Raw genomic sequence first — 27,795 nt, forward strand, 5'->3', positions numbered from 1 at the left:
CTCAAATTGGTCTCGTGGTAACCTTATTGCTTCCGTTGTTGCGTGATGTTTCGAGTTGTCATCGCAATGCATATGTTTTGTGAAGACGTTGATTTAAGGTTATCCGCAGTCAGGACTATCCTTGTTTCGTGTCGAGTGCCGGACAATCCTGGTAACTAAGTGGTCGTCCTTAACAATGAGGTTGACTACAGCTCCCGGCGATGATGTAAAAGGGGGTAGGCTGTCAGTCAAGTCCGCGTCAGCTATCAAGAGCAGGTGACATATCATTATGACTCACAACAACAACTTTGGAGTTGATGTTAAAAACCTAGGAAACAGCACAAGCTGAGGTGTGGTGTACGTAGTCTCACCCTGGCATTTTGACCAGGTGATGTTGTCACCCGGAAGGCTACGGAGCAGCACACACCACAGAAGGCTATGGAATGGGAGGATGCCGAAGGAGCCCAGAAGGGGAGCAGAAGGCTACGGAAGCTTGCGGAGGGATTTTGCAGGGCTTGGACGAATTAAGGACTCAGACAAAAGGTAGTCACCGCCGGTGCCTGGTTATTCGGGCTCTCCGGCCGGCGACTCGGCGCCGGTGCCTGGTTTTTAGGGCCATCCGGCCAACAACCACTCGACCTTGCCGTGCCAACTTTTTTTTTGTAATTTACCTCTCCGACTAAGCTTCTCCTCCGCCTCTGTTCTTCCTCTCTGGATTTACTCGACCGAGAAGAATCATCTGTTCCTCTGTCTTAACGTCATCGTTACCAGTTCTTCCTCTCTTCCTTCGGTTCCCTGGAGTATCAAGACCTCGCAAGGCGCAATTGCCTCAGTTCTTCCCTTCTGCGTCTATCTTTATCGTTCACGCTAAGCAGCAGCTCTCTTCCTCTTCATTTCCGCGTCGCGTCAGAGTTCTCTTTCGCGTCGTCCCTCTCCCATTGTCTCTTTCCCCCTTCGTTTTCGCCAATCGTCAGCCAATTTCCCGCCATCAGTCTTCTCCCGCTTCATTTCCGGCAGCCCTCGCGCTACACTGGACCATCAGCTGCGGTATTCTTACCAACTCATCAATATTCGTCTCTGGCACGGCTAGCTACCCCGACACACCGACGCTTGTACGCTTGAGGAATCATCAGAACATATATCTTGATCTTCATATCGAATCACGGTATGTTGAGCATGCTTGCTTACTCCAAGCTCAGCCATGTTTCTGAATTCCCATTGTCTTGATACTGACTTTCAGCTCAACCAGGGCAAAATGAGTGACGTTTACGACGAGTACATCATCAACAAGAATGTCCCCTACTACGACGAACGGACTGAGGAGGACGAACTTTTCGATGAGCACAGAATGAGGAAGGGCCTCAAGCCTGTTCAAGACCGTCCATGGTGGTTTGATGAGATCCGCTGCCAGGCCACTTCTCGCTCTGATGGCGAGGTCATCGCCGAACTCTGCGCTGTCTTGATTAATCTGGACGACGCCAGGGAATGTCTCGAGTATTTGAAAAATGATGAGCGGAAGAGGTATGATGATCTGAGGGATTATGTCATGGAGGATGTGGATCTGGAGGATTTGTTGAGCGAGGCGGATTTGAGCTGTCGCAATCGTTACAGCACGGTTACTTCGTTGGTGGGAGGTCTTCTCACTCATGACGGGGGGATGCGAATCAAGTGGTACAGGTCGGACTTTCCTGAGACAAGAGGCACGGGTGTGTGGGGAGAGGAGCTCAGCAGCATGAAGAACGTGCTCCTGCTTGAGGACTTTCATGTCGAGCCGGATTGGCGTGGACAGGGTCTCGGCACGAAAATTGTGCGCTATGTCCTCAACCTCAACGAGACCTACTGCGGGAAGGAGGAGCTTTATCTGTTTGTTCGTCCCAGACCAGACCCTCGCGAATATTCACGCCTCCTGGGTCTCCTCAGGGGGGCTGATGTACCGGTTTACCACCAAATCACGCGCAGAGCTGAGGCATTTTGGAGAGCTCAAGGGTTCCGCCGGGTGGCAAAGTCGGACTGGTTCGCCTACACGACAAACGCAGACCATCCCTCACGGAAGCTCACCATTGCTGATGACGAAGCAATCGACCACGACCTGAAAGAGTTTGGGGTGCGTCCCGCCTGGCTCACCGTTGTGCCGGCCCACATGGCCAGACTTGTCCAAGACCTGGGCAAACAGCACACCACCGACGAGGAGTGCACTGCACTCCTCAGGGAGCAGATGCCAGAGGACCCCAACCACGAAGACTGGGGCGTGCGCGGGGAGTGTGGCAACACACTCCTCCACCTGGCCGCCGTCTCGTCTAAGGTCGAGGCGATCAGGTTCGTTCTAGAGCGCCAGCCGCGCTTGGCCGAGGTCAAGAATATGGGCGGGCGCACACCCCTGGAAGCGCTCGAGCACCAGCTCGGAAAGGCGAGGGAGCGCGACTACTCGCGTGAGCGCTTCTTGGCGATTTGCGCGTGGGAGAGGAAGAACTGGAGATTCTTTGAGGATTTCCCGGGCCTCAACGACAAGGCCATCCGGTCTTGGTGCCTTCTGAGCGGCACCCCCTACATGGACGTGAGCGGCCTGGCCGTGAAGTCTGCGTCGGAGCTTGGGGAAGACCGGGAGGTTGTGCAGGAGCTCCTCGAGCTCAAGTACTGCTGCGGATGTGGGTCTTGCCTTGGTGGTTGGTTCAGCCAACGCAGTCAAGTGGTCCTAGCATTTGCGGCCAGGGAGATGCATAGTCGTCGGGTGGAGGGTTTGGAGCAGATGGGGTTCTTGCAGTGGTACGATTTGTATATCAAGGACTCGTGCGACTTCATCACCAGAGAGGAAACCACGGACAACGAGCAGGCCGCATTGTGGGTGGTGGAGGTGTTTCAACATCTGGAGTTGTGCATCGCCGGAACCGACGATACAGCCCCCATGATTCCGAATCTCAGGAACATCATGGCCAGCATAGAGGCTGCCCAAAACGAAACCCCTCAGCCTGCCGATCTTCACGGGCGGATTGATGCCGTCATTGAAGCTACCTGCTGGTTGATTGGAAAGGCAGAGGGTACGTGGGACAACATGCATGAAGACCGGTATATAGAAGACGGCGAAGAGTTGACAGAGGAGCTGAAGGAACTGTCGCACTGCGACAACGACGGTTACTATTGGCCTCTTTACACTTACTGGAAGTCCCTTCGGGGCCACGAAAGCGCCTCCCGGCGAGCAGAATTAGTGAGTCTCTCCAGAAGTGAGAAAGGAAATTGTCCAAAGGCTGACATGAGGTTCGTCACAGCTTGCATAGCTCCCTTGCATACCGGAGCAAGCCCAGCCTATTCAACCCGTCATGGTGCTCCATTTTCAGTGTTGCGGAGAGGAAAGCTGAGATTCCAGCCTCGTGGGCTTTGAGGAATTGGCGCCACTTACCTGACTCTGTGAGATGCTGATCTCAGAGGTCAGTCTTGAATGTAAATACTGTAGAACCCACATGCTTGTATAATCACTAGCCCTATTGTGCGCTCCGTAACAAGATTCAGATACTTTCCATTGCAATGTTGTCCTATCATGCCGGATCTGCTTCTATAAACCTCTCACGCCATCACCATGAAAGCTGGGAGAAATCCTGGGTTTCCTTGATGTTGTGAGGCAAGTTGTATTGATTAGAAAAGTGCGGGCAGTTGCTTGGAATCATGTTATTGACCTTGGATTATTGTCTAATCCAGAAAAGCTATCCAAATCAGTGTGCCATGCCGATGCCTCGCGACAATCTACCTACCAAGTGCTTTCAACTCTGTGCCAAACCAGCCTGACGAAAACCTGATGGCTATTTGTCAGCCAATGCGACCATCTTCTTCGCCGCACCGCTATCCGACTATTTTAATGCCGCCTCTCGCAATGGTCAAACTTGTCGAAAAAGCTATCATATCACCGACCGTGACCTCACCAAATAGCTCCAGCGCCTTGCGGTCTGGCACACTCCCAACATATTTGGTCCACAAAGCCTTGGGTGATCTGAGCTGAGCCGGCCCTAGGTAAGCTCGGCTTTGGCTGAGGACTTCCATGAATAGGTCTAACTTAATGGTGTTACGGCTTGATTTGGCGCACAAAGCTCACCAAATCTACCGAAGCGGTTATATATTCCAGCCCGGGTTAGAGCCTGAGGGTAGGTTCAGGGATGGGTTCAGCGGGTGTCTCTACCGACCACCTCGCACCCCTCCCGACGAAATAGGTGATTGGCACACTAAAGTACCTTGGATTAATAGATACCCGCCATATCGTAAACCACACCTAGAGGATTAGTCATAAAGCCTTTGAAGTGCTTAATAGGTCTTCAAATACAACTAGCTACAAAGGCCTTTAAGGATAACTAATAGGCCTCAGAAGATAATGGGAAGACCTAGCAATTTGCTTTGAAGGTACGATTCACACTATAATATGTCTTGATTTACACTTGCTGTGTGTATTGCCTGTATTTTGTGGGAGGGTGTCTCACCACCACACCAGACATCACGACCTTGTGGGGATGGTACCTCGGGATCACTAATCAACCTATTTTGCGCTTGACGACTATCTGAAACTCTAGCTGGGTACCCATGTCACAAAACTACCAAAGTACACACTGCTACTTCATTCTCGCCAACAAACAAGACACGAAAAGCCACACAAGCGTGCGACACAGCGGACAATGCCGGAGCCAGCCTTATTAATGTGTGGGTGCAGGATTTCGCCAAAAGAGCATCTAGTCTTCCTTCAACTCTGCCAAATGTAGCGGATACAAAGTCATAAAATAGCGCATCCTACGTATTTTCCGCACTCTTGAATATCCTGTACACAATATCGTTGAGATCGAACTCGACCCTTGGATAGTGATCTGCCCTGGAGGGGTCTCTCGTTGCGCGCCTCAATATGTTGAACTTGTTGGGAATCCCGGGGGAAGTCATCGTGGAATTCCAAAAGCAATGAACCGTGATACCTTGACGAACCTGGTCAAGTTCTTCCTTGGTCAGCTTGTTTTCATGGTCCAGCCACACACTGTACCCGTCAATGTTGCGAGTGAGAAGGCCTATACAAACGACAGTTTGAGGGGTCAGAGTTCTCGAATGTTCAGTGTAGATCGTCGAGCCCGGGTTGTTGATGGCGTCTCGGAAAGCTTGTAAGGGATTATTTCCCTCGCCATTTTGCTTTTTGCGCAGATCCGCTTTTTTGGACGACAGGAATTGGGCTGCTTGGACCTCACATCTCGTGACAGCCAAATGGAGCAGTGTGTGTTCCCCGAGTCCGTCGTGTAACTCCAGTCAGGATGGTCAACATTTGCCGGCACGTGATACATTAGAGCTTTAAAGGTCTCATCGTCAGAAAGTTGGCTTTGGCGACTATCGTGTTCGCCAGTTTCTCGATTGTCATCCCGCCGGCGTGTTCGCTCGTGATTGACAGGTGCGCGGCCTGACCTAGCATGTATCTGCGGATGACTCTCAGGCTAGACAATACTGGGGCCGTGGGGATATGGGTCGCTTACCTACCTGGTGATGCTGATGGGACGAAAGATAGCAATGGTGCCTAATCAAAACGATAACGAGTGTGCGACGTGTTATTTGTTGGGTTCTGCAGAAATATGATGCGGAAAACTGGAGTGTTTCATGGAACAAACGGAATGCCACGCAGACGCAAGAGGCTTCCAGTGGAACGACCGCGCTGGGCCTGCCTCCGGCCGCGCTCCAAGGGTAGGTACCTCCCGTCAAAAGGAATATCACACACCGTGGCATGAGCACTCAGGTGGTGGACCCACGCCCGGCGTCTAAGGGAACGACGAAAAGGCCTCTTGCAATTGCTTCTTATTGCCATCCGTCACGGAGACCAAACTCAGCTGGGTCGTAGGTACCCTTGGTGGGCCTTCGAACCTGTTACTCGGTAGGTACATCATGGCTCCGAACAACGCAAAGGACGTCGAATCAAAGCAACACAAAGCAACGCAAATCGGTCCAAAACAGGGTCAAATATAGCTTTTTCCTAGCTTTCTCTGATTTGACGGGTTTACCAAGGCCCTAGACATTGTTTTAAACCATATATATAACCCTCACCCTACTACATAACCCGAGAAAAGAAACTAGAAAAAGCTGGGGACCGAATACACGGCATATACCAACGTCAACCTTTACCTATATAAGCATAAATATAGCCGAAAATATAGGAAGTTACCACCAAAACACGAAGGAAATTCGCCTGAGTAGTATTTTGGAATGTCAGGATAGACAATAGGATATATGTAGCTAGTTGGCTTAGCGGCTAGTATTGGCGGGTCAAATAGGTCAAATCAAAGCAAATCAAGGCAAATTGACATTTCCCAGTTCAAATCGACGCAAATATCGGCCCGGATTTGATTGATTTGCTTTGTTCAGAGCCATGGGGTACATTTCTTGATGTTGGCGGCGACAACAATGTGCCTGTCGTCCCTACAACCCCAAGGTACCTACCTATCCATCATGACTTCCACCCTCCCCATCCCTCCCCCCTCAAAACCTACCCCTCCTCCTCCCCCCACCAGGCCCATGATAGTAACCCCCAAACAACCCCCTCCCCGCCACCCTCAACTCATCCAACACCAACACAAACAAATAAGCCCTTGCCTGCTCCCACATCCAGTCCTTCACGCTCCTAGGCGTAGCAGCCCAACCAACCAACCAAATCCCCGCCACCACAACACAAACCACCACCCTCCTCAAGTTCTCACTGCCGGCGAACTCTCCCAAAAGCAAAACCCCCGCTTCGGCGAGGGCGAAATGCCAGTAGTCGCTTGTCTTGTACAGGAACAAGTCTGCGCTACTGCTGTGGACGGTCTCGAGGCGACCATTGCGGACGGCGGTGGTTGACCCGCCTAGAGGCAGGGTGACTGGCACGCTGGCGCGGAGGGAGGCGATGCGCCATTGGAAGTAGAAGGCGGAGAAGAGAACCAGGCCGGAGAAGATCCTGTCGAGGAAATACGTGCCCGAAAGGTGGAGGGTGTCGCTGCCCAAAGCCCAGGAGATGGGGGTGAAGGGGGAGGCGGTGGTGTAGAGGAGGATGATCAAGATGACGGAAAAGAATTGGCGGGGGAGGATGGAGGGGGGAGTCTCGGTATGGTGGCCCGTTGGCCGGGGGGTGGTGTCTGGGAATGTTGCCATTGTGACTGGTGTTTAGACAAAAAGACAAAACATGAGAGACAGAGAGAAACGAGCGACGATGAACTGAGGTCAGGAAAGAAAGTCACGATGGAGGGAAACAAGCTCATTTAACCACAACCCACCAATCTTTCCCGCTCTCCTCGGACCGAACAAACGGGCTGAAGAGGCGCGGTCTATTGGAAATGAGAGGGCTGAATAGTCTACACTATGCAAAGGCCTTGTGCCAAGCGGCACAGGCAGCGAAATCGCCAAGTGTTTTTACCCCTGAAGCCTCTGAGCACGGATCATGCTGTGGTCTTGGCGGGGTTTGTTGCCTGGAGTGCTTAAAAATGGCGGGGTTGCATTTGAGGGATTTCGTGCCGGGACGCGTCAAAAGTTCTGGACGCGAAATGAAGCCGTGTGGAAGGAAAATGTCGGATATGCTGGAGCTGATACGGTGTGCCAGGCACGGATTGTTCTGCTGAAAATGCAAAAAAGAAGATGGTTGTGACTCGGATACCGGGAGTCGAACCCGGGGCTGTTGAGAAAGGCAATCACTCCTGAGAAGTGAGAGTCAACGATGTTACCGCTACACCATACCCGATAGCATGGTTCCGATTGGACTTGTATGGATAGTCGAGTCAGAGCGTGGGTCTATGATCAGGGATATCCTGTGGTGGAGTGTGGACTTTAACGATTTGCGATTGCATATGGTCTGGGTACCTCAAGCGGTAAGGTATCCAACAATCACGCCGGTCTCGCCGTGCCCATCTCCTCATCCCACCTCTCCTCCCGATTACCCCTCCTCCTAAATAACCTCCCCAAACCCTTCTCACTCCTCATGCTGGGCGCTGCACCACCCTCATCACCATCATCCTCAGGCTCATCCCCACTCTCCCTCCCCTTCCTCCTCCCCCACGACAGTCCCAACCACCCCCTCAACCAATCCTTCCTCTCATCAACCCTCTCCCGATGTTCCAACTCCTCTGTCTGGCTCCTATGCCTCTCATCCTCCGAAAAGCACTCATCCTCATCCGGGTGATTATGCCTCGATCCATGTCCCTTCTTTTGCAGCTGATTAGCCTTCCACGACGCAACATAAACCGCCATCTTCTCCCTCGTAACATCTCTCCACCTCCTCAAAGGATAATCCCACTCAAAGTCCTCCTGAGCCTTGCTCAAATGATGATGAGCCGGAGGTTGCGAAACAGGATACAACTTCCACAGCCAGAGCTTGCGCAAGCCAGGGACATGCGTATGGAACCGAAAGCGGCGAAAGATCGGGGCGTAGTCGTTGTCGTCGTCGATGCTCAAGTCGTCTGATTCCTCGTCGCTCGAATCGTCGTCGTTGCGACGCCGCCGAGTGCTGTATCCGTCGGAAATGTCCGAAGTGCAGTCCGAGAGATACGACTCGTCATCGTCTTGCTTGTGCTTGTGCTTGTGGCTATACTTTCTGGTTTGGGATTGCTTTAGAGCTTGCCATTTGCTTGGTGGTGGCCGTTGCGCGCTGTCCATGCGCCTCTTGGCTTTGCTCGCCATGCGGTAGAACACGATGCCGATGCCGAGGAGAATGACAGCAGAAACACCGACGGAGATGGGAACTGTTTGCTATATCAGCTATGGCAGATGATATCAAAAAAGCCTGCTCACGATGACTTACACAGATATTTTGACACTTCGTTGACTGGCCAGTCAACTTCGCCGGTTTCCTCGTTCTTGGGGAACTCTACAATGCCGATGGTAAAAAAGCTTGCAATGAAGGACAACGGCAGCTGTGATACAGTATCAGCTCAGTTTCCTGGCAGATGTGATTGTTACGGCAACTCACAAAGATGACTGTGACGATGGTGAACACCACCATGATCTACCGAATAGTGTGTCAGTACTTGTGGATCGATGAGGTGCGCTTCGGGAACCCCACAGTATTTTGCCGCGAGCCCTGTTCTGAGAGCTTCATTGCATATCGTGTATCCCAACCGGATGCCTGTTGTTGCTTGAATTGCAACAATTGTTTCAACTATTACGCTGTCAGTCACTGTCGCTCATAAATGATCCCTGCTTACAGAAGCATACCTCAGCCTCGACTCGTTTGGCAGACTCGTCCATCTCTTGAACTCGGATGAGGTTGTCTTCCACGATCCGAATGGCTTCATCGACCACTCTGGCGTTCTTAAGCCCAGTTCCGTGATGGCTCTTTTTATGGACTTCATCATGTTGGTCTCCATCTTCGTCATAGTGCTCCTTGGTACCACCTGACCGTTTCCGAGGCCGAAGGTGACCCTGGAATTCCTCCAGAACCTTGAGTTGTGTGGTAAGAATGGACTTGATGATGCCAAGCTCATCCTGGATATCAATAATTTCCACAAGCTGCCGGGATTCGTCTGATATCCGTGAGAAGCTGTCAATGTCGGATGTGTATTTGAAGGGGTCTTTAGCATTAGCGAGCTTGTCGACGGTCTTGAGGAGCTTCTTCATCTTGACAGCTTCATCTTCAGCCTATTCAGTTGAGCTAGGGTGAGTATTCAGCTAAGTTATCAACAGAGTGCTGGAACGTGCACTTACAATGGTGTTGATGGAGGATTGGAAGGCCTCCTGCAGCTTGACACCACCAGGGCCTTGCCTTGTCATAATGTTCAGACATATCTTGAGAATCATTTCGACAAGGCTGTCGGGCGATTGGATTGCTTGTCGCGCCTTGTTTGTCTCTATCTCCCGGCTTAGGAGTTTCTTGATGTTGTACTGCTCGGAAGGCTTTTGGGTGTTTGGCATGCAGGTAATTACAGTCCCTGGATCCTGTCAATATGTCATTCCATTTGCGGCGGTGTATCCGATCACAACTCACCATCGGGCAATACCCATAGCCACAACTGGTCAACCATCAGAATAGGAGCTGTGTTCTTGGGCTTCCCGTGCTTGGTGGCCCATCGGTACACGACCTGGTCTTTGTCTCTCCGCTCCGTGGTTTCGAGCATGTAGTAAGAGTACTGATCCAATGTGCGCCGGCAATGTAGTGGTAGAACATCGTGAGCATGGATGTATCCATCGATCAATGCCGACTCCCTGCGGCTCAGGGGCGCGTTGGTTCGATTGTCGTTCACGCGATTGATCATGGCCGCCATCTTTTTGCGACCATCGTGGCTCTCGTAGGCAAGGTATGGCATCTTCCATTTGTTAGCAAGTCCCCATCAATAGCATGCTAGAAAGAGACCAGAGAAACTCACAAAAAGCGCGAGCGTTTTGTCACCACCGGCGTGCCCGAGATTGACGGGTGGCAACATCGCCCATGTTATGCTGGACAGATTCTGACTCGAACGCTTTGCGGGCTGCAACGGTGGCCGAGAGGTTGACCCGGCTATGCTGTCTGAAGACCCGGACGGCTCTTCTATCACTGTCTGCAAGCGGCTAGAGTGATTTCCCGGTGATTCTGAAACCTCGGATACATCTACACTCTGTTCTGCGTTAGTTACTGTTGGTCAACCCTTCCAAGCTGTCGTGGTGCATTTACAAATCTCGTGAATTGGTACTTCTTGGCTCTCGGGTTCATATACCGGTTGAAGATAGTAAGACCGTCATGCCTTTGGTCCGCAATGGATGAATCGCGGACTCCAATGGAGAGAAAAAGGTCCTGGAAAGGGGTATTGTCAGTACCTAGGCATCTTCCGTCTCGATGCGCGCGGCAGGAAACTCAACATACAGATAGCCATTGCTCCTAAAACATCGCAGGATTATTAGTTTAGTTTTCTACGGGGGGGTGAGAAGAGAACTTGCATTGTTTGCGGGCAGCAAAATCCATCTGCAACGGAAATCCTTGTCTTTCCCCTTCCTTCGGGACGATTCAAGAGTCCGAGCACAGCGCTTGTTGGCATCATAAACCATGTCATAAACGCTTGTCGTCTTGAGATTGATCTGTTCCTCCACTCGTTTTGTCTTCTTATTAGTCGTATGGTAGAACTCGCTAACAGTCCCTTCTGCAACGAAGCTAGCGATGTATTGTGAAGAGTCAGGCGTCGGAGGTGTGGGCTCTGTGGGCAAGTCATAATCTTGAGTGATTGCAGGGCCTCTGATGGGTTCCAGGTTCTCTCTCAACTCGCGAATCCAAGTCGCAGCACACTCGGATCCGTTACAGCCGCAATAGTATTCCGTGCTGTCTTCGCAGATCCAGTCCCAAGGCGAGCGGCCCTCGTTATCATGAAGGTCGAGATCTTCTCGTTGCATGTTACGCATCAAGTAACGAATGACGCCGCTGTACTCTGACCGTTCCCTGCCTTCTTCTGGCTCGTTGTACCATGCCTTGAAGACCGCGTGGTGCAGTGGAGTTGAACCTCCGTCGTCAGGCTCGGTGGTATCATCAGGCCTCTCGTTGATCAGGAGCGTCACAATTGTATCGCTTGGAGGTTCCATCACGCATGCAATGTGCAGTGGATTACGCCCACTTTCCGTCTTGTATATCAAGCGTGGCTTGCTGTCCAGGATGTTTTCGACGAGTTCGACATTCCGGGACTTGATGGCCTGGTAGAGAATTGTTGATTGCATCTTGGCAAGAATAGTCTGGTAGATGTAATCTTGCGTATCACCCATCCGTGCCAGTCGCCGATGTCGATATATGGCAACTGACGTGAAGGTGACACCTTTGATCGAAGCGCGATATTCGTCCTCGTCCTACGCACGCGTCAGTTTTGCATCTGTAACTGCCATCCTCGTGGCTCACCTACCTTGCACAGTGACATATTATCAGAATCACCCTGTTGGACGCGAGCTTGTGAGTACAGCCAAGTTGTCTCCAATCCACGAGCCAACTCCTTTTGAGATCCCTGGTATTCATTCCAAACATCCTCCACCAGCTCAGACTCCTTGTCGCGGGTTTCGATCTCTAGGAGGATACGGGACATCCTGACGTTTGTGTTTTTGGGAAACCAGCTCTTGAACCTGTCCGGGGTCAGAGGCTCATCGGGCTCTGGGAAGGGTGTATCCAAAAAGATAACCTGGAAGATGTCATCCAAAGATAACGAAGCGGTGTCGTTTTGTTTGGCAGCTAGGGCAATCGCCTTTTGAATGACGATACCGCCGAAGCCAGACCCAATGAAAACTATTGGGACCCCTCGCTGGAAGAATAGCTGCCTTGAGCCTACAATGCGTTCCAGGAGGGTTTTTGATGCGTTTTCCACATATTCCGCCCAACTTCCGGTCTTCTTGACAAACGTAGGTGATGAGTAACTGAAAGATAGCACTCTGGAGTCGGTGATATCGTTGGGTATAAAGTCACGAATCCAGTTGACTGCGCGTGGCCGCCCGCGCACGTCGAATTCAGATGATGAGCGCATCGAAGGTTCCAAAGATCTCCCTCTCCCCTTGAAGTCTTTGCCAGGTGGCCGCAGTTTCGCGTCTAATTTCGGGTTTCCGTCAGATGGATTCACCAACTCGGGCCCTTTGCCCTTTTTGTCAATCAGCTTTATACGTTGAGGTCCAGGCGAAGCGGTCCTGTCGCGTTCGCCATCCGGTCTCCCAGGGCTCAGGAGACGTTCGACAGGCATCACCCAAGCATCCTCTGGCGTCTCGTCAAAGTCATGGACGGCAATGATGTCGACCGAAGTTCTAGGGCGAATTCCTTCTGGGTAAATAGCCAACGTATAGGTGGCCTGGAGCATGCCCCAGTGCATTAGCAGACGCGCGACGAGTTTATGATGACCGAAACTCATACCTGGCTGGATGCAGGTGGTTCATCTACCTGGTTGCCGCCTCCGATGGTCCCAGTTTCCACCTCAACGGCTGTCTTCTCTTCGAAATCCCCGCCAGGTTGTATCTCCCCGTGTCGAGATGGCGTGGGCGACGATTCTTCATGTTGCAATATCGATGAAGGTCTTGGGACGGAAGCGGCTGCAACAGATGGCCTCCTTGTGAGGCGATTCCAACCAGAAAGCAATGTAGTCCTCCTTCCAGATCCACTCTCGCCCGTATCGACCCTCGAATCCTGGGTCAAGTTTGGAAATTCTGTGTCATTATCTGCCGCTGTAAGCGCGACGCTGGGGGTTGCTGGGACAACCTCGGCATGAGGACTGCTTGGATGATGGGTCGTCTCTGGGTTAGCGGTGGATAGACTATCTGGCGGTAGAGATGATGCCATGTTGAACTTGAGAGCCCAAATTCCGTCGACGACAGGTGGACTAAAGTCGGAGAAGAGGGTGATCTCGAGATGAAAAGTTGAATCCGTGTTTGGCGTCGCGATGAATTGTGCAGCCTCGTTATGGTTACATCGTGCATTAATATTCCGGGCGATGCTGCGCCTGTGATTGGGTTAGCGAGGGAATATCCCCACCTGCGAACTGTCACTTGCTAGCAGGGCTGTCGCACGACATATCCCACGCCTAAACAAGGGTCATGCCTGGCGATCAGGGGGGCGCTATTGGGCTATGCCGAGCCCTTGGAGGAGGGCATGGTGGGGTAAAGATCCCAATTTGGTCGCCATATGATTGTGGCTGGCTGCTCGTGAAGAGGTTGCGACAATTTGATTTCCAATCCGTGAGCTCGACATTGTGCTTTGCTGGCGAGAGGCGTGCCGTGTTCCGGTTTTCCAGTTGTTGCATCGGAGGAACTGCCCCACCTTTCACAGGACACGACCACGCAGCCACCACTGGTTCTTCAACATCGATCTCGGGATGTATTGATAATGATCACTGCATGGTTACACTGCGTTGCACGGGGGATTGGCTAATGTCAAAGTGCGCCCGGCTTCCACTATAGTTATGTTATATAGACACCTGATAAAAAGATTACCCCGCTGATTTCCCTCCAGATGCTCAGTGTTCGTATCGACCATACATCATTGTCGCCAAAACAAAACTCCAAGATTCCGCCATGCAGCCCGACACGCTAAGCAGCACGGAACAGACGCTTTTCGTCACTCTAAAGGCTCGACAACTTCTAGGTGACAGCTTGGCAGCAGCTGTCGTCGAGCAGATCGATTACGACTTCGATAGACTTCAAGTTGGTTCCCTTGTTGCTGGCGTCATAGGCCTTCGGTCAGCGCTGTTTGACAAATGGATACGCGACTTTCTCACCCGACACTCTCATGCCAACGTCATCCACTTAGCTTGCGGGCTCGACACTCGCCCACACCGGATTTCATGGGGCGACAGCGTTCGTTGGATTGACGTCGATCTCCCAGATGTTGTAGATTTACGGCGGGAGTTCATGCCAGAACCGGCGAGGGCCAACCAATACAGCCTCATGGCAGGCTCTGCCCTCGATTCGGCCTTTATACAATCCCTCCAAAATGACCGGCCAACCATTATTGTCATCGAGGGTCTCGTGCCGTATCTCACCACCTCAGAGGGCGAGGCCATGATTGCCGATTTGTGTCGCCATTTCAAGACGGGAGAGCTGATATTTGACATTACCAACTGGTACACAACCCTTATCGAGAGACTCGTCGGCTCCATCAAGCACACAAAGGCGAAGCTGAGGTGGATGTCTGACAAGCCGAAGAATCTGGAGAAGGTTCATCCGGGCTTAACATTGCTCGAGGCCCATCCCTTGTGCACCCTCGATGGTGTCAGGAATCTGCCATTGGGTGGTCGGATTTTCTTGTGGTTGCAATCTCTGATTCCTTTCACCAGATACAGCGCTCAGTATTTGCGACTCGCATTTTAAGGCTCAGTGTCCGAGCTTCACTGTCCAGCTCTCCCTTCATGCTCTCGACGTTTCTGGGGGAATACCTATTAGACCGATATGCGCAAGCTGTGCCGGGTACGTGGAAGCACGATCTTTCCAGCATGAGGCGTCTTGCAGCGCGGTTTCTTGCTGTCGATCGAACATTAGTTAGAAGGCAGTAGATGAAATCGCCAGTGGCTGTCTTTGTGCATGGTTCTGAACTCTGGCATCAAAAGGTGCTTTAGGGAGGGCCACTGCAATATTGACGGGACCATCCGGATGGGGACAGCTGAGTCTGTTTATAATGATTTCTCGGGGAAGCTTTGAAAGTCAAATTTATCATTGCTGTAGCCCCCTGTCAACGTCATGATTTGCCTGGATATCCCCGCCTACTCGTTGAGCCTTCAGGCTAATTGTTACTCGGCGGCAACCCCGAGTTCGTCCCCAAATCCTCCCCCATCTTCTTCCCGCCCACAACAAGCGGCTCACAATCCTGCAATACAAACATCATCCTCGCCCACTTGGTATCACTTTTATTGACCCACTGATGCTGCGTAGCCCGCTGGATCGCCACATCTCCCCTCTTCAAGCTGTACCGCTCCCCACTATCCAGCACCATGTCCACCTCCCCTTCCATCACGATGCCATAATCCAAGCTCTGGGTGCGATGCATACCGCAGGCATAACCAGGGGCAAAGTCGACACACCGGAGGACAGTGCCCTTGGGGTTCACCAACCCGAGCTTATCAGGGGTTGAGATCAATGACTGGTGGAGCTTGAGATCAGCGTCATTGTTCAGATCGGGAGGGCAGCGGGAGGTAGTGTAGGGGACCGCAAAGGCGAGGTTGTTGTCGTCGTAGGGGCGCCATTGGAAGGGGTTGTGGGATTGGACAATGGCTTGACCGGAGGAGTTGTGGCCGGTGATGAAGGTGGTTGGTTGGTGGAGGTCGGAGAGCTTGCCGTTGTCTTTGCCGTTGGACTGGGCGGAGGTGTTGGTGGATGTGGCGTCACCCATTTTGAAGAAGGTTTTTGATATGCAAGCACAAGTGCCACTCGTGGGGAGGGAGCGGAAAAGGAGGCGTCAAAGTGCTGGGAGGTGGAGGTTATGTACCAAGAGATCACTTGGTGTAACGGATCATCCCCACGTTGGGGTCCGCGCTGATTCCGGTCCGCTAGGATCTGCTGTGTCAGCCACCATGGCGCCGATTTATGGAGAAGCTACTACATTGGCTTCCGTCTCAAGGCCGGCCTATCTGCTTTCCCGGTTATGTCGTAGCCTTCACGAACTGAGCGACAGGGCCAGGGTCTGCCGCTCCAGCGGGTTGAAAACCGACCCGAACCCCACCCGATAAAGCTTGTTTTAACGTCACCCGTCAAGGGTACGCGAACACGTTCAACGCGTTCTGCGAGCTACCTTATTATATTAATGTCTGCTCCGTGACAGCTCTGACCAATACCAAGATTGGAGTTTGTGGCTGAAATTCATGCATCGCGATAAAGATAAGGACCGGGTTGGTTATCGGCGATGCCAAGCCACTGCGGCTGACGTCATCTTATGCTGCTCAAACTTCACAACCTCAACTCACTCCAAGTCTCTCTTCACCGTTTAACCCGTCGCCACGCTAACATCATAGCTCACATAAGATGCTCGATATCAGCCCCATAACCAGCCTCCCCGGGCTAGAAAAACCGCCAAAACACCACATCCTCGCCCCAATACTCAACCCGGCCAAAAGCCCAGGCTCAACATGGTCCTCATTCTTCCCCTCACTCTCCTTCGGCGGCCCATCCCAGGAAGAGGTCAGCCACAAAGGCCACATCTCAACTCTCGACAAAAAGAAACAAGTCGACCAAAAGCGCGAGATCATCGGCTTCCAAAACCCCTGGCCCTCGTGGCACAAGCCCACCAAGTCGGAGATGCTCGCCAGTTTTCAGTGGGGTCCTGACACAGATCCTTGCATCCCTCTCGCGGCTTCGTACGCTCTTCCCGCCAGACAAATCCCGCCGATATCACAGCCGAGCTATAGTGATCTCTCCAACCCTGAGTCTGCCGCGTCAAAGGCTGCAAGACTGCTTACGGTGCAGAAGCCTGATTTTACGCCTTGTCCGGTTGGGAAGAAGGCAAAGGTTACTTGGTTGGGACACGCCTCGATGCTGCTACAGCTTTCATCTGGTGTTAGCGTCGTGTTTGATCCCATTTTTTCCCAGCGGTGTTCCCCAAGCGAGTACTTTGGGCCGATTCGGACGTACCAACCGCCGTGTCAAGTGGGGGATTTACCTCGGATTGATGCAGTATTGATTAGTCATAACCACTATGACCATCTTGATCAAGAGTCTGTCATGGGGATTTGGGAAAATAACAAGGACAGGGTGAGGTTTTTTGTGCCGTTGGGGATAGGAAAGATGATGGTTGATTTATGGGGTTTGCCGAAGGAGAGGGTGGTGGAGATGGATTGGTGGGATAATGTCGCGTTGACGGGACTGACGCAAGAGAGTGTGAAGGTCTGGTGCACACCCGCACAGCACAACTGTTGGAGATCAGGGAGCGGCAAGTCTGGGGAACCGAATGGGAGCTTGTGGGCTAGTTGGATGGTGGAGGACCTCCAATCTGGAGACGGGGAGGAGCTGTATAGGGTGTTCTTTGGGGGTGATACCGGGTATCAGTTCCACACCGATCCTGCATGGCCACCTTTGCCACCGACGAATTGGAAGAGGGGTGATCCGCTACCGCCAGCAGAAAAGGAAAAACCAGAGGATTACCCACCATGTCCAGCGTTCAAAGAGATCAGCGATAACATCGGCCCGCCAGACCTTCTACTCTTGCCGATCAGTGTTGGCGCATCGTTTGCTTATCTGAGAAGCTTTACAACGTGGATGCCGGACTGGGGCAATCCTATGCCGAGGCATACACAGGGTGTGACTGGGGCAAACCATATGCCTCCTTGGGATGCTGTACGGGTATTCAAGGAGATGACTGAAGGCGGGAAAGGGAAAGCGGTGGCGGTGGGATTGCATTGGGGGACGTTTGCTACCGAGCCAGAGGAGGTGTTGAAGACTCTGGGCGGCTTGGAATGGGCGTGTGAGAGGCAGGGAGTTGGGTTTGGGAGAGGGTGGGATGGCAAACATGATGAAGGCGTTGAGGACAAGGTGTTTCTAGCGGTGAATCAGGGGGAGAGTATTTTGGTTTGAGTTGGAGTCAGGTCATGTTTTCCTGTGATTGTTATGTAATACCATGAGCTCGCAGTCGACTTTGAACATGACTGAACTTCTACATAGTAGCTTGATCAGACCAGGCACGCAATTAAGAGAAGTCTTCGTTGATTGAGTGAGGTGTGACATATTCCCTGCCACTGAGGTATAGCGGTCCCGAAAGTCATGGCTCGACGCCGCAGGTGCCCTCACCAGAGTCACCAGGAGGCCCGCTGACCATGTGAGACTGAAAGAGAGCACCGCCGCGAGGTCGCGAGGCTTGAAGCCAACAGTGAAACTTGGTTCTCTTTTTATCTCATACAAAAATAACTCGAAGGCCATAGCGTTGACTCTCATCTTCATCTACAGTTGAAAGCCTTCCCTCTACCCATCCTCCTGACGACGCTGGCCATCTCGGGCTTTACAGCACATTTGGAAGCTTGTCCCTCGAAGCTATTTCACTACAGCTCGATGAGTCAAATCCGTACAACCTGCGTCAGGCAGCCCGTAACTTCCTCGCAACTCGAGACTTTGCCCGTCGCTGGTGTTGGGCCTCGAAAGCCGGCCATGGTGCGGTTTTACGAGGTGTGCCTTGTTTCTCTGCAGGGTTGGTTCTCGCGATGGTTACCTATATTAAGCCTTTGTGCTCGATGCTTACACTTCTCATCTTAGGTCCAGTTGTCCAACGTATTGATGTGAAGACCATCGACCATATTCGCCACGAGGTCGAGATGGTGGTGTTGGGACGGGAACTGCCAAGGGCGTTGGCGGAAGAGGAGTGTGGGTCTGGTCAACGGTCGGGTTGAGGAGCAAACCTTTGTTGAGCAGAACAAAGTTCCACCGACTCAGGTGAACAGGCGTGCTCGATTCTGGATCCGTCAACGAGTAGGATTTGCTGTGGCTTTCTGCTGGCTGTTATGGGATGATATCCGGGTCAGGGTTATTTGGCGTTTGACGTGGCTTGCGATTAACGTGGGAGGCAGGAGTATGAAGGAGATAGGAGGAAATACGAGGAGGTTCGGATAGTTTTAGTGGATATTTCGTGCGCTTTGCAGAGGAAGTTCGCAAGCCTTGGGAGGGATGAGAAGAGATTGTGAGGTGGGTGATATATTTCATCGGCCTTTTCTTCCGTCTCTTCTTCATCCGACAGTTTAATCTTTTACTTGCAACCTACGCCTCTACCCAGACGTAGGCCCTTAACAATAGTACACAGATACTTATATTGAATGGGGTGAAGGAAGGAATCAAAGGTACAACAGGAATAAATTGCTAGGATCAGCTTTATGCACCACGAAGCTTTTAACACCAGTCGTAATCTTTGACGTGACATGGAAGATCTTCCAACTTGTTTTAGGTTTCAAACAACAGTTGATGGGAGGAAGTGTAACATGAACCTGGAGGCAGGGTTAGGGTTGGCAAGGCGGTCCACATTACCCCTGAAAGCCCCTTGGGAAAGTAGGAAAGTAAACAATAGCTGTCTGTGCGCAGGATTGCCGAGAGGCGACTTCGACGCCGAAACCACTGTCGTCATTGACAATGAGCACCTGCGTTATCAAAACGGCGGGGAGGGAGTGAAAGACTGGGAGAAACAATTTATGGATCTAAATACGTAGATAATTGCTAGAGAAACCCCGAAATTCCAAGCAGACCCTATCGGAAGTCCCTTATCCAATCCTGTTTCCAAATCCTGTCAAACAGCATTCCGACAATACCAACCCAGAAAACTACCTAACCAGCGCCATTTTTTTGCCAAAGGCATGTGCCCTCAACTGACCGCAAAATTTGTCAGGAACATCACCCCGCTCAACGACGCGGCGGTCGGATGATGAAGCTCGAATTATTTTAATCTACGCCCGTCATAACCACGTCCTGATCTCCCTGCTGCTGCTGACCCCCTTGCTGCTGCTGACGTTGCCGACGCTGCTGCCGCTGCAGCGATACCCATAGTACGGGCGATAGTCTCGCCGTCCGGGTGCGTGATTCAATCCGAGGCAGTGCATCGATATCTACACCTAGATTCCGCCCTGGCGCTCCCGAGTCCCTCCGCCGCCGCGATGGGCTCCCAGTCTCGTTGGAAGTTCTGCCCGGGTTCCTCGACCATCTATCAATTGCGCCGATTACACCCCAACGTCCGGGCCGAGGCGCGGACGTGATGGCCGTGCTGAAGTCTACCAAGCGCGAGAGCAGGGATCTGCGTTCGGGTTGGGGCCTGACTCGACCAGCGAGCACCCTGTCGCCTTGCCTTCTGGCATCCAGAGCCCGTTCTTGTTGTTGCCTTCGTCGAAACCAGCCTGGGGATCTGAGGATGGTGTTGTCATGCTCGTCGGACGAGCTAGATTGCATCCAGTTGCGGCCTCCCTGATTGTATGGAGATCTGGTATGCCACCAGCGCTCTCTTCTCGGCGGTGGAGGCCGGCCCTCCATATCACTGTCGGGATCGTGTTAAACGCGGTCTTGACCAACAGGCCCGAACCGTCCAGCCCTTTGTGATGGTGGTGAATTTGGGCTCCCTTGCAGGGGGGTGACCGGACGAGGAGGGGGTAACTGTGGGGGAGGACCAACCTTGGTTCGGTCGATGTTCGCGGGGTCATGGTCACGCTCCATCTCCAATCTCCATTGTGCATCCGCTATCGTGGCCCTTCGTTCTGCTGCCGCCTGCGCTCTGTCGGCACGTCGTTGTAAAACCTCTCGTAATCTTCTCTGGAAATCCAACGCGTCAGGTGAGTTGGGCGGCGGGGGCGGAGGCGGTTCTTCCATTCGTCTTTCCCTCTCAATCTCCCTCCCTCGCTCCAGGACCCTCTCCCTTCTCGCGTCCTGTACTCTTTCCGCCCGCTTGTTCTTCTTTTTCCAGACTCTGAAGGCTTGTAGTGACCTAGGTGAAATCTCGCCTTCGCCTTCATCCGGAGGCTGGTAATCTTGGTTCTGTCTCTGCCTCTCCCTCAAGCGTTGTTGATGTCTAGCCTGCATGACATCCCTTTGCTCTTCACGTGCTTTTTTCTCCTTCTCCCTTCGCGCACCCTCTTCCCTGACCTTGTCTGCCTCTTCCCTTCTCTGCTTCCGGTACTGATCGTACTTCGTCTTGGGTGTCGGCGGTTGTCCATTCACAATCAGAGCGACGTAGTCCCTAGGGTACACATAATCCAGCCAAGGTGAGTCCCAGTTTGGGAAGGGGGGCAAAACCATTCCAGGCGGCGGCGGGGGAGGCGTAGGCGGGCGAGGTCGGAGCTTAGGATCTCTCCAGACATAAGGGGGTGTTGTCTGTGAATCATGGAACCAATTTCCCCAACGGTCAACGCGCCCTCCATCTGGAAGTGGCATGGAGTTTCTGACAGGTTCGGGTTTAAATGGTGGACGTCGTCCTCGGGGGCGGCCTTGCTGACCAGGTGCTGAAGGACCAGGTACCGAAGAACCAGCTACTGGAGGACCACCATAAGCGCCTTGGGGAGGGTTGCCGTATGGGAATGGCGCGGGAGGAAGAGGCTGTTTCTGGGCAAGATGTCGATACTGTAGCGGAACTGGAACGCCCGGCGGCAGGGGCCCAGCGAATCGAGCTGGAGCTGCGTCCGGGTCCCACAGCGATAGTCCCGTTTCTTGTTGTCCGATGGGCGGCAGCATGGGTGCTCCGAATCTGGGGTTCTCCAACTCCGGCATAGGAAGGATTGGATTTCCAAAATGGGGCGCCTGGAAGTGCTGAGGTGGTGGTGCTGCTGGCCCTGCCAAACCCATTTCTTGCATCCGCTCCTGAATAATGGCAACCGCAGGGCTAGCAGCTAGAGGAGCTGTAGGACTAGAGGCTGTTATGGTGATAGCCGGAGGGACCGCTGGAGAAACGGTACTAGGCCCAACACCTGGATCAGAAACGCGATCGAGATTTCGGTTGTTTGCCCGCCGCGCTCTCCTGGCGTCCTTGACATCGTTCTGTCCAATCTGGGTGGTGACCACACGCTTAGGGACAACTGGGCCTGGCGTACCAAGCGCAGGAAAGACGACTTCGTAAGGGTCGACCTCCGGTGGAGGCGGGGGTGGAGGCGCGGAGGGAGCTGGGCGATCGGTCGGAGATGGAGCACGGCGACCGCCACGGCGACCAGTCGGAGGTGGAGCCACTCTCGGACCAGGGTAGAAGACAGGAGCACCTGGGTTGAAGACTGGAGCATTTGGGTTGAATCTTGACACTGGTCCCTGAGGCTGTGGTGCCGGAGCAGGGCCACCCATACCAACATCATCGTCACCATCATCGTCGTTACTAACAGAGGGTGGAGGAGCTCCTCCTCTTCCACCGCCTCCGCTTGCGCTAGGACCACTGGCGCCAGCTGCACCACCAGCTCCGCCATCACCACCATCATCACTATCGTCGTCGTCGTCGACTTCTTCTTGCTCAGTTGGAGGTCTTGTTTTGAGCCATCGTTTCCATTCCTTTTGCCGTGTGTACGTCTCTGTCTTTTCCAGGGCTGGGTTCCACCATCTCTCGTACATGTTCATGGTTTGGGCCTCCTGCATGGCATCCAGCCTATCCTTAAACGCCTGGCTCTTCTTGTCAGCCCACTTGTCAAATAGTTCTTCCCGCTGAGACTCGCTCAACTCTTGTTGCACGTCTTTAACTTGAGCATCCTTCATTTGTGCTGGACTTAGTCCCCCGTCGTCTGCCTGAGGGGGGACATCAGGGGCCGGCGCCGATGCGGGTTGGTAAAGAGCTTCATCTACCCATGCATGCAAATGTCTATCTGTCCATGGTGTCTGCTCCTCATATGGAGCTTTGTGCCAGTTCCTTGGCCAGTCCGTCTCGTCCGGGTTACCTTCTTGCTGCCCGAGATGTCGATAATGTCCCAATATGGCGACCATTTCGCCTTGCAGCTCGCCGATATCAGGTCGGTGATCCGGGTTCTCCATCATGCAGCGCGCCAGGATGTTTGTGAGGCGAGGGTCAACGTATGGCTTCAACCCTTCCAAGACGTAGGCACCGTAGCCCCATCCCTCCACCTGACCGAATTCCATCCATGTGGGAATGGGTGGTGACTCTGGGTACATTCCCGTCAGAAGCGTAACCATAGACTGAATGTTGTTGAACTTGGTTAGTCACAGTAACAACCGGTAGGTAATCAATGCTGAGATGGTTGCTTACCTGAGCCGCCTGCCAGAGATTGAGTTTCCAGGAATATTTTCCCGCAACAACGTGGTCTGGAGGTAATATATCGTGTGGCAGTGCCTCGACATAATCCCACTCTTCTGAGAACTGTTCAGGGGCCCAGTACGAGAACTTGCCACGGACTCGATATCCCCACATCTTGAACCTAAGGACAGGGAGGGAGGCGCGGTCAGATACCCCCTACCTGAATCTCATCGTTTGAACACCAGGGTCGCATACTTACGGATTCTTGAGCAAAACGTCCTGTTCGATAGTCTCAGAGGCGCCAAAGTCGGCCATTTTGAGAACGGGCGCGATGTAGTGTTGATCATCGGTCCAGCCGACCCCACGGTCACCAAATATGTCTAAATCACATTAGCCTTTTCATGGTTGAGGGAAACCTTGTTTTGGCTGCAGGAGACAGCTAACTCACAGTTGGCAGGATCAAGGTCAAAATGAATGTTGTCTTTTTTTCCCGATATTACATCGTCAAATGTGATGAATACTGGGAAGCCGTCGCCCGGATCATATTTGTTCTCTTGCGGGCTGTACTTGAATTCCACGAGCGATCTCACCACTAATATGCAAGGTAAGTGCCCTTGGGTCTACCGTGGAACGAGAAATTCACTTACTGCAGAGCCAGATGTTCCAGGCAAAGTAGTTGGGCACCGGCTTGAGATGCGGCTTCAGATTCAAAGCGTTGATCAGCTTGGCAAGACTTCCACTCGGGAGGAATTCCGACAGCATCACCGCCGAGGCGACCTCAACATCTGGCGGGTGAGGATTGTCGAGATCAAGCTGTGGTGGCAGTTCCATTCCAAGATCCTCTAAATCAGGGTGTAAAAACCATTCCCGTGGCGCAAGCTGAACGATATGCTGAGCACCCGTGAACTTGCGCTGAAAAGCCTCCTCCCGCTTCAGACCATCCCATCCCTCCTGGTCGATAGGGGCCTTGGCGACAAAGTACCACGTCCCATTCTCTCCTGAGTGTACGAAAAGAATCGCAATGCCCTCACCTCCCCAGCCGAGTACCTTGACAAACTTGAGCCGGTAGTAATTCTCGAGGAAGGTAGCGATTTCTCGTGGGGCCTGTGCCACAAAAGTCGAATCTGTCAGCGGTTGTGGGGGCTCTGTGAGTTTTTCAAACTTGTTCGCCTTGAAAAAGTCCTCAGCCGGTGCCTCCCCGTCGTTCCCGCCAGGGGCGGGTTTGTATCCTGTCGGGACTCTCGGGCCCTTGTACTTGCCGGGGGACGGGATGAACGGGGGGAAGTCTGCTGCCCACCAAGGAAACTGGAAGGTGCTGAGATTCATATGCTCGCCGGTTTCACGGAAGCGCCACATGCCCCATCGGACCATCCGCCTCCACTCGGTCCTTGGTGGATTCTCCACCCAGTGAGGTTGCGGGATCGCCTCGGGCCATTCCCTGGGTTCACTGGGGGTGACATTTTGTGAGAGTACCAGCTGACCAGCTGAGGGTTCTCGGGAGGCTGCTGCGCAGGATCTTGCGCCATTGTGAGAGAAGTTGAAGACTCGACGCAATTGACTTGAACACCTTGGTCTACGGGACGGGGAAGGTGGTCGGAGCAGCTTACACCGTATTTTCCACTTTACGTGGGGTATAGCTACTTCTAATGTTGACGTTTCATTGATGTTTCTCGCCAAGTCTCACAAAGAACGTCTGCTGTTTAAAGGGGTTTGTCGTGACCAGCCGCGATGCATCCGGAAAGCTCAACAAAGAACAATCCAATCATGACAATACCTATTGTCATCGACGGAGAATGCTCAATGAGATTTGCAGGACATAAAATCTGAGACCATCGTTCTACGCTTCCATCAATTGCTCGGTATGCGTTTATTTGATCGTTGTCTTGGTCCAGCTGCACCGACAGCCCCAAACTCCCCGGGACAAGGTCGGCCCCACTTCCCCCTTTTACCAACCCTACCCACAGCCGCTCCTGGGTTAGGGTTATACCCCATCTTCCAAAATCAGCACGATGGGTTTGTCTGCTTTTGAATACTGCACATTATGTACCTAAAGATTGACAAGGGTGCACCCATGTGCATTCAATTTCCGCAGCCTGACACCCATGGGCACCATCTTTCATAAGATTCCACCCGTTCCATCCCTCTCATACTCGCTGCATTCCCCTTTCTCTCAAGAATATTGAGGTCCACCTGAGCAGCTTTCAGATGGGACTTTTTCAATGTCTTACTGCCTGAATGTAGAGTGTTCTAAAGTGGTGGGCTTTTCCTCGAGGAAGCGAGATCATGGCAGCCAGAATCGTTTAGCCCTAATGTCTTTGTAGCGTCCAATAACAGCCCTGGTTTTGACTGGTGGCTTACTCCGTCCTCCTCATACCATGCTTTAGCATAATGAACTCGCTAAATGGTCTGGTTTGATCAGGTTACCATGTAATTATGGCTAGAGCCTGTTAGGTACAAGTTACAATCACAAAAAGCGCCTTATTGGGCCAGTGGCTATGACCAGGGTGGTTTGATAGACAAATTTGCTGCAGTCATTTGACTACAACAGGCGGTTTTGGTGGATGCTTCAAACTCACGGTAGAAACACAGGCGTCGACAGCAAGGAAGGCGGCTAGAAGAGAGAAACGTGACTTAATGTCACACCCACTTGTTCCTGTCGATGGTCAGAGATAGTTATGAAGCCCAAACGATAATCACGCTTGTCACTGACTTGCAGCTTGAAGCCCGTGTTGGGAAAGTCGGGCATTGTTTGATTGATGTGGAAGGTTTGACATCGAGACCTCCGCAAACTTCCCCAGTTGGCTTCAGCAAGCGGCGCCCCTTTATGCAGACAAACAGTCCCTTTTGCTCTGTTGCAAGGCTTACTCCGTAGCAGGAATGATGGGGAAAGAAGCAATTGGGTCAACATTTACCTATACAAGCACGAAATTGAAATGCATCATCGTTAGGTGCAATAATTGATTCACCCCCCCTGAATTTCTACCTAAATGCATCCCTTTTGTTTACTTTCCCATTGCCGCTTATTCGCTCCCTCTTTGGAAGGGCCAAGCAGGCGTTGGTGTCTGATACAGTGAGATTGTGGACAAGATATCATCTCTCACCGCGTTGCAGACTTTTGAAGCTATTGTCGATATTCACTTCCAGTGGGTCTGTCATTCATTCACTTACGCTGTGGCCCTGCCTCACCAGCTCCTGTTTAATTATAAAATATCGTCCCTCCTCCCAGATAATCCTTCTTCTATGCTCTCTCGTTTCATCACAGCCACATCAGACAACCACATTTCTGATCACTTCATTCTACTCAGCCTTCACTCAACCTTCTCTTAACATTCACTCACCTCCACACTCAACACCAACCCACAAGCATTCCACCATGATTTCCCATACTTCGATCAACAAGGCCTTCGAGCAACGCAACTCGCGTGCTTTGTCCAATGGGCAGAAGCCTTCTTGTATGTTGCCAGCCTTTCTTGACTGACTATCGGTGACGCGTGATAACCGGCCCTCTTTAGCCTTCGGTGCCGGGCGCAAGCGCGGGGTTGTGCTCGATGAGGATGACCGTAAACTTCCTCCTCCTACCAAACCTTTTGACGAAACAAACTGCTAACACCCATAAGGCCAGTGGATGACTGAGGAATTCAACCCGATCGTTGGCCCTAACGACGAGTTCGCCAAGAATGTTCATATCACGACCTACATCCCCATCCATGAGCTGTTGCGAGACAACCAATGCCTCTCGCTCCGGAACCTCCTCACCGATGTTCTTCGAACCTATGATGAGAACCGCTCCGACGGTGACATCATTCTCCTTCTTTTCGTCGCTGCATCCCTGCGAATCCTCGAGGGTACGTTTCACACTTCTCCAACCACTGTGCATTGATGCTGATTGAGGTGTAGATATTTGGATCAGCTTCGGCCGCACTCGCGAGCACTTTCTGGCTACAGAGCGTCAGATCCTGCTCAGATCAGAGAGAAGTAAGCAGTTTTTGGTCGCGGCTGGTCAGTATCAGGAGGTAGCTAGCAGGATTCCTTGGTGGAACTCCATGGGGCTATTTGTGTTTCTGGGCGAACGGACGGAAGGCCTCATGAATTGACAATATTCTTTACATTTCTGGTCCCTTGTGTGAAGTCCTTCATGCGCGTTTCTTGTCTCGTTTTTTGGAAGGCTCGTGTTCTTGATATCCTACGATAGGTACGATACGAGTATACCTAGGTTTACTTTATATAGTTCCCGAAGTAAGGGGCAATGCGACGGGCGACGTTGAGGTTGCCCAGTCAATGGAGTGAAGATAGTGGCCACATGCACTGGTTGGAGCTGACTAGGAGGCTTTGGGAAGATCTCGAGGATGGATGCCATGTGATCAGCGCTTGAATCCTAGCCCTTTCGTTACATGTATCCGCATGCTTGAACATCTTGCCTCACGGCGTGGCTGATGTACCGGACATCATAGCACGTTACCAACCGATCTTTTCTACATACGTCAACAGGCAAACATCAGTGTATATCTATATACACTCGCAGGGCCCTTATAAGTAGAGCAGGTCGCGGGTTGAAACACACCAAGTTAACATGCAAAACAACACCTGGTTTTTACTCTTAGCATCGTCCTCCGTTCCGATACAGGTATCTTGTATTTTCTCTTTTTCTGACCGAATAGGTAGATACTTGACTCCCTTGCTAAAAGCTTTTCAAAGTGTTTGGACGCATGATTCTTCGGCTTGAAAAACGAGCCCATATCATGTGGAAGAGTGTGGTTCGACATTCCTCC

At 52.3% G+C, this 27,795-nt stretch overlaps 9 protein-coding genes and 1 non-coding gene across 10 annotated transcripts; 4 read left to right on the plus strand and 6 right to left on the minus strand.

Annotated features, from left to right (window-relative positions):
• The first annotated feature begins 199 nt into the window (after nt 1–199).
• Nucleotides 200–3,630, plus strand: QC764_405730 (uncharacterized protein). The gene is made up of 3 exons (XM_062946864.1): nt 200–1,144; nt 1,229–3,181; nt 3,243–3,630. Exons 2-3 carry the CDS (start codon nt 1,235–1,237, stop codon nt 3,249–3,251), a joined length of 1,956 nt encoding a protein of 651 aa, XP_062800850.1. The 5' UTR covers nt 200–1,144; nt 1,229–1,234; the 3' UTR covers nt 3,252–3,630.
• Nucleotides 3,631–6,456: 2,826 nt separating this feature from the next.
• QC764_405720 (uncharacterized protein) lies at nt 6,457–7,104 on the minus strand (the record flags this gene model as incomplete). Its single annotated transcript, XM_062946863.1, has 1 exon — nt 6,457–7,104. The coding sequence occupies one exon, from the start codon at nt 7,102–7,104 to the stop codon at nt 6,457–6,459; it is 648 nt and encodes a 215-aa protein (XP_062800851.1).
• A 490-nt stretch (nt 7,105–7,594) lies between these two features.
• Nucleotides 7,595–7,687, plus strand: QC764_0070220. The gene has a single exon. It is a non-coding gene; the product is annotated as a tRNA-Glu (tRNA).
• A 94-nt stretch (nt 7,688–7,781) lies between these two features.
• On the minus strand, nt 7,782–10,627 carry QC764_405710 (uncharacterized protein; the record flags this gene model as incomplete). Its single annotated transcript, XM_062946861.1, has 9 exons — nt 7,782–8,684; nt 8,744–8,855; nt 8,912–8,947; nt 9,005–9,100; nt 9,157–9,579; nt 9,646–9,869; nt 9,926–10,244; nt 10,305–10,532; nt 10,589–10,627. 9 exons carry the CDS (start codon nt 10,625–10,627, stop codon nt 7,831–7,833), a joined length of 2,331 nt encoding a protein of 776 aa, XP_062800852.1. The 3' UTR covers nt 7,782–7,830.
• Nucleotides 10,628–10,824: 197 nt separating this feature from the next.
• Nucleotides 10,825–13,578, minus strand: QC764_405715 (uncharacterized protein; the record flags this gene model as incomplete). Its single annotated transcript, XM_062946862.1, has 3 exons — nt 13,415–13,578; nt 11,796–13,364; nt 10,825–11,742 (listed from the first exon to the last, which is right to left on the minus strand). The coding sequence occupies exons 2-3, from the start codon at nt 12,777–12,779 to the stop codon at nt 10,825–10,827; spliced, it is 1,902 nt and encodes a 633-aa protein (XP_062800853.1). The 5' UTR covers nt 12,780–13,364; nt 13,415–13,578.
• Nucleotides 13,579–13,853: 275 nt separating this feature from the next.
• Nucleotides 13,854–14,309, minus strand: QC764_0070250 (uncharacterized protein; the record flags this gene model as incomplete). The annotated part of the gene is made up of 2 exons (XM_062940634.1): nt 13,854–14,080; nt 14,197–14,309. 2 exons carry the CDS (start codon nt 14,307–14,309, stop codon nt 14,002–14,004), a joined length of 192 nt encoding a protein of 63 aa, XP_062800854.1. The 3' UTR covers nt 13,854–14,001.
• Nucleotides 13,936–14,730, plus strand: QC764_0070260 (uncharacterized protein; the record flags this gene model as incomplete). The annotated part of the gene is made up of 1 exon (XM_062940635.1): nt 13,936–14,730. One exon carries the CDS (start codon nt 13,936–13,938, stop codon nt 14,728–14,730), a length of 795 nt encoding a protein of 264 aa, XP_062800855.1.
• Nucleotides 14,731–15,139: 409 nt separating this feature from the next.
• On the minus strand, nt 15,140–15,745 carry QC764_405690 (uncharacterized protein; the record flags this gene model as incomplete). Its single annotated transcript, XM_062946860.1, has 1 exon — nt 15,140–15,745. One exon carries the CDS (start codon nt 15,743–15,745, stop codon nt 15,140–15,142), a length of 606 nt encoding a protein of 201 aa, XP_062800856.1.
• Nucleotides 15,746–16,374: 629 nt separating this feature from the next.
• On the plus strand, nt 16,375–17,919 carry QC764_405680 (uncharacterized protein; the record flags this gene model as incomplete). The annotated part of the gene is made up of 1 exon (XM_062946859.1): nt 16,375–17,919. One exon carries the CDS (start codon nt 16,375–16,377, stop codon nt 17,917–17,919), a length of 1,545 nt encoding a protein of 514 aa, XP_062800857.1.
• Nucleotides 17,920–20,087: 2,168 nt separating this feature from the next.
• QC764_405870 (uncharacterized protein) lies at nt 20,088–24,685 on the minus strand (the record flags this gene model as incomplete). The annotated part of the gene is made up of 5 exons (XM_062946880.1): nt 23,475–24,685; nt 23,286–23,406; nt 23,039–23,207; nt 20,482–22,968; nt 20,088–20,429 (listed from the first exon to the last, which is right to left on the minus strand). Exons 2-5 carry the CDS (start codon nt 23,339–23,341, stop codon nt 20,088–20,090), a joined length of 3,054 nt encoding a protein of 1,017 aa, XP_062800858.1. The 5' UTR covers nt 23,342–23,406; nt 23,475–24,685.
• Nucleotides 24,686–27,795: the final 3,110 nt, after the last annotated feature.

The sequence above is a fragment of the Podospora pseudoanserina genome, chromosome 4 (assembly GCF_035222485.1).
Source record: "Podospora pseudoanserina strain CBS 124.78 chromosome 4, whole genome shotgun sequence".
In the NCBI taxonomy this organism is placed as follows: Eukaryota; Fungi; Ascomycota; class Sordariomycetes; order Sordariales; family Podosporaceae; genus Podospora; species Podospora pseudoanserina.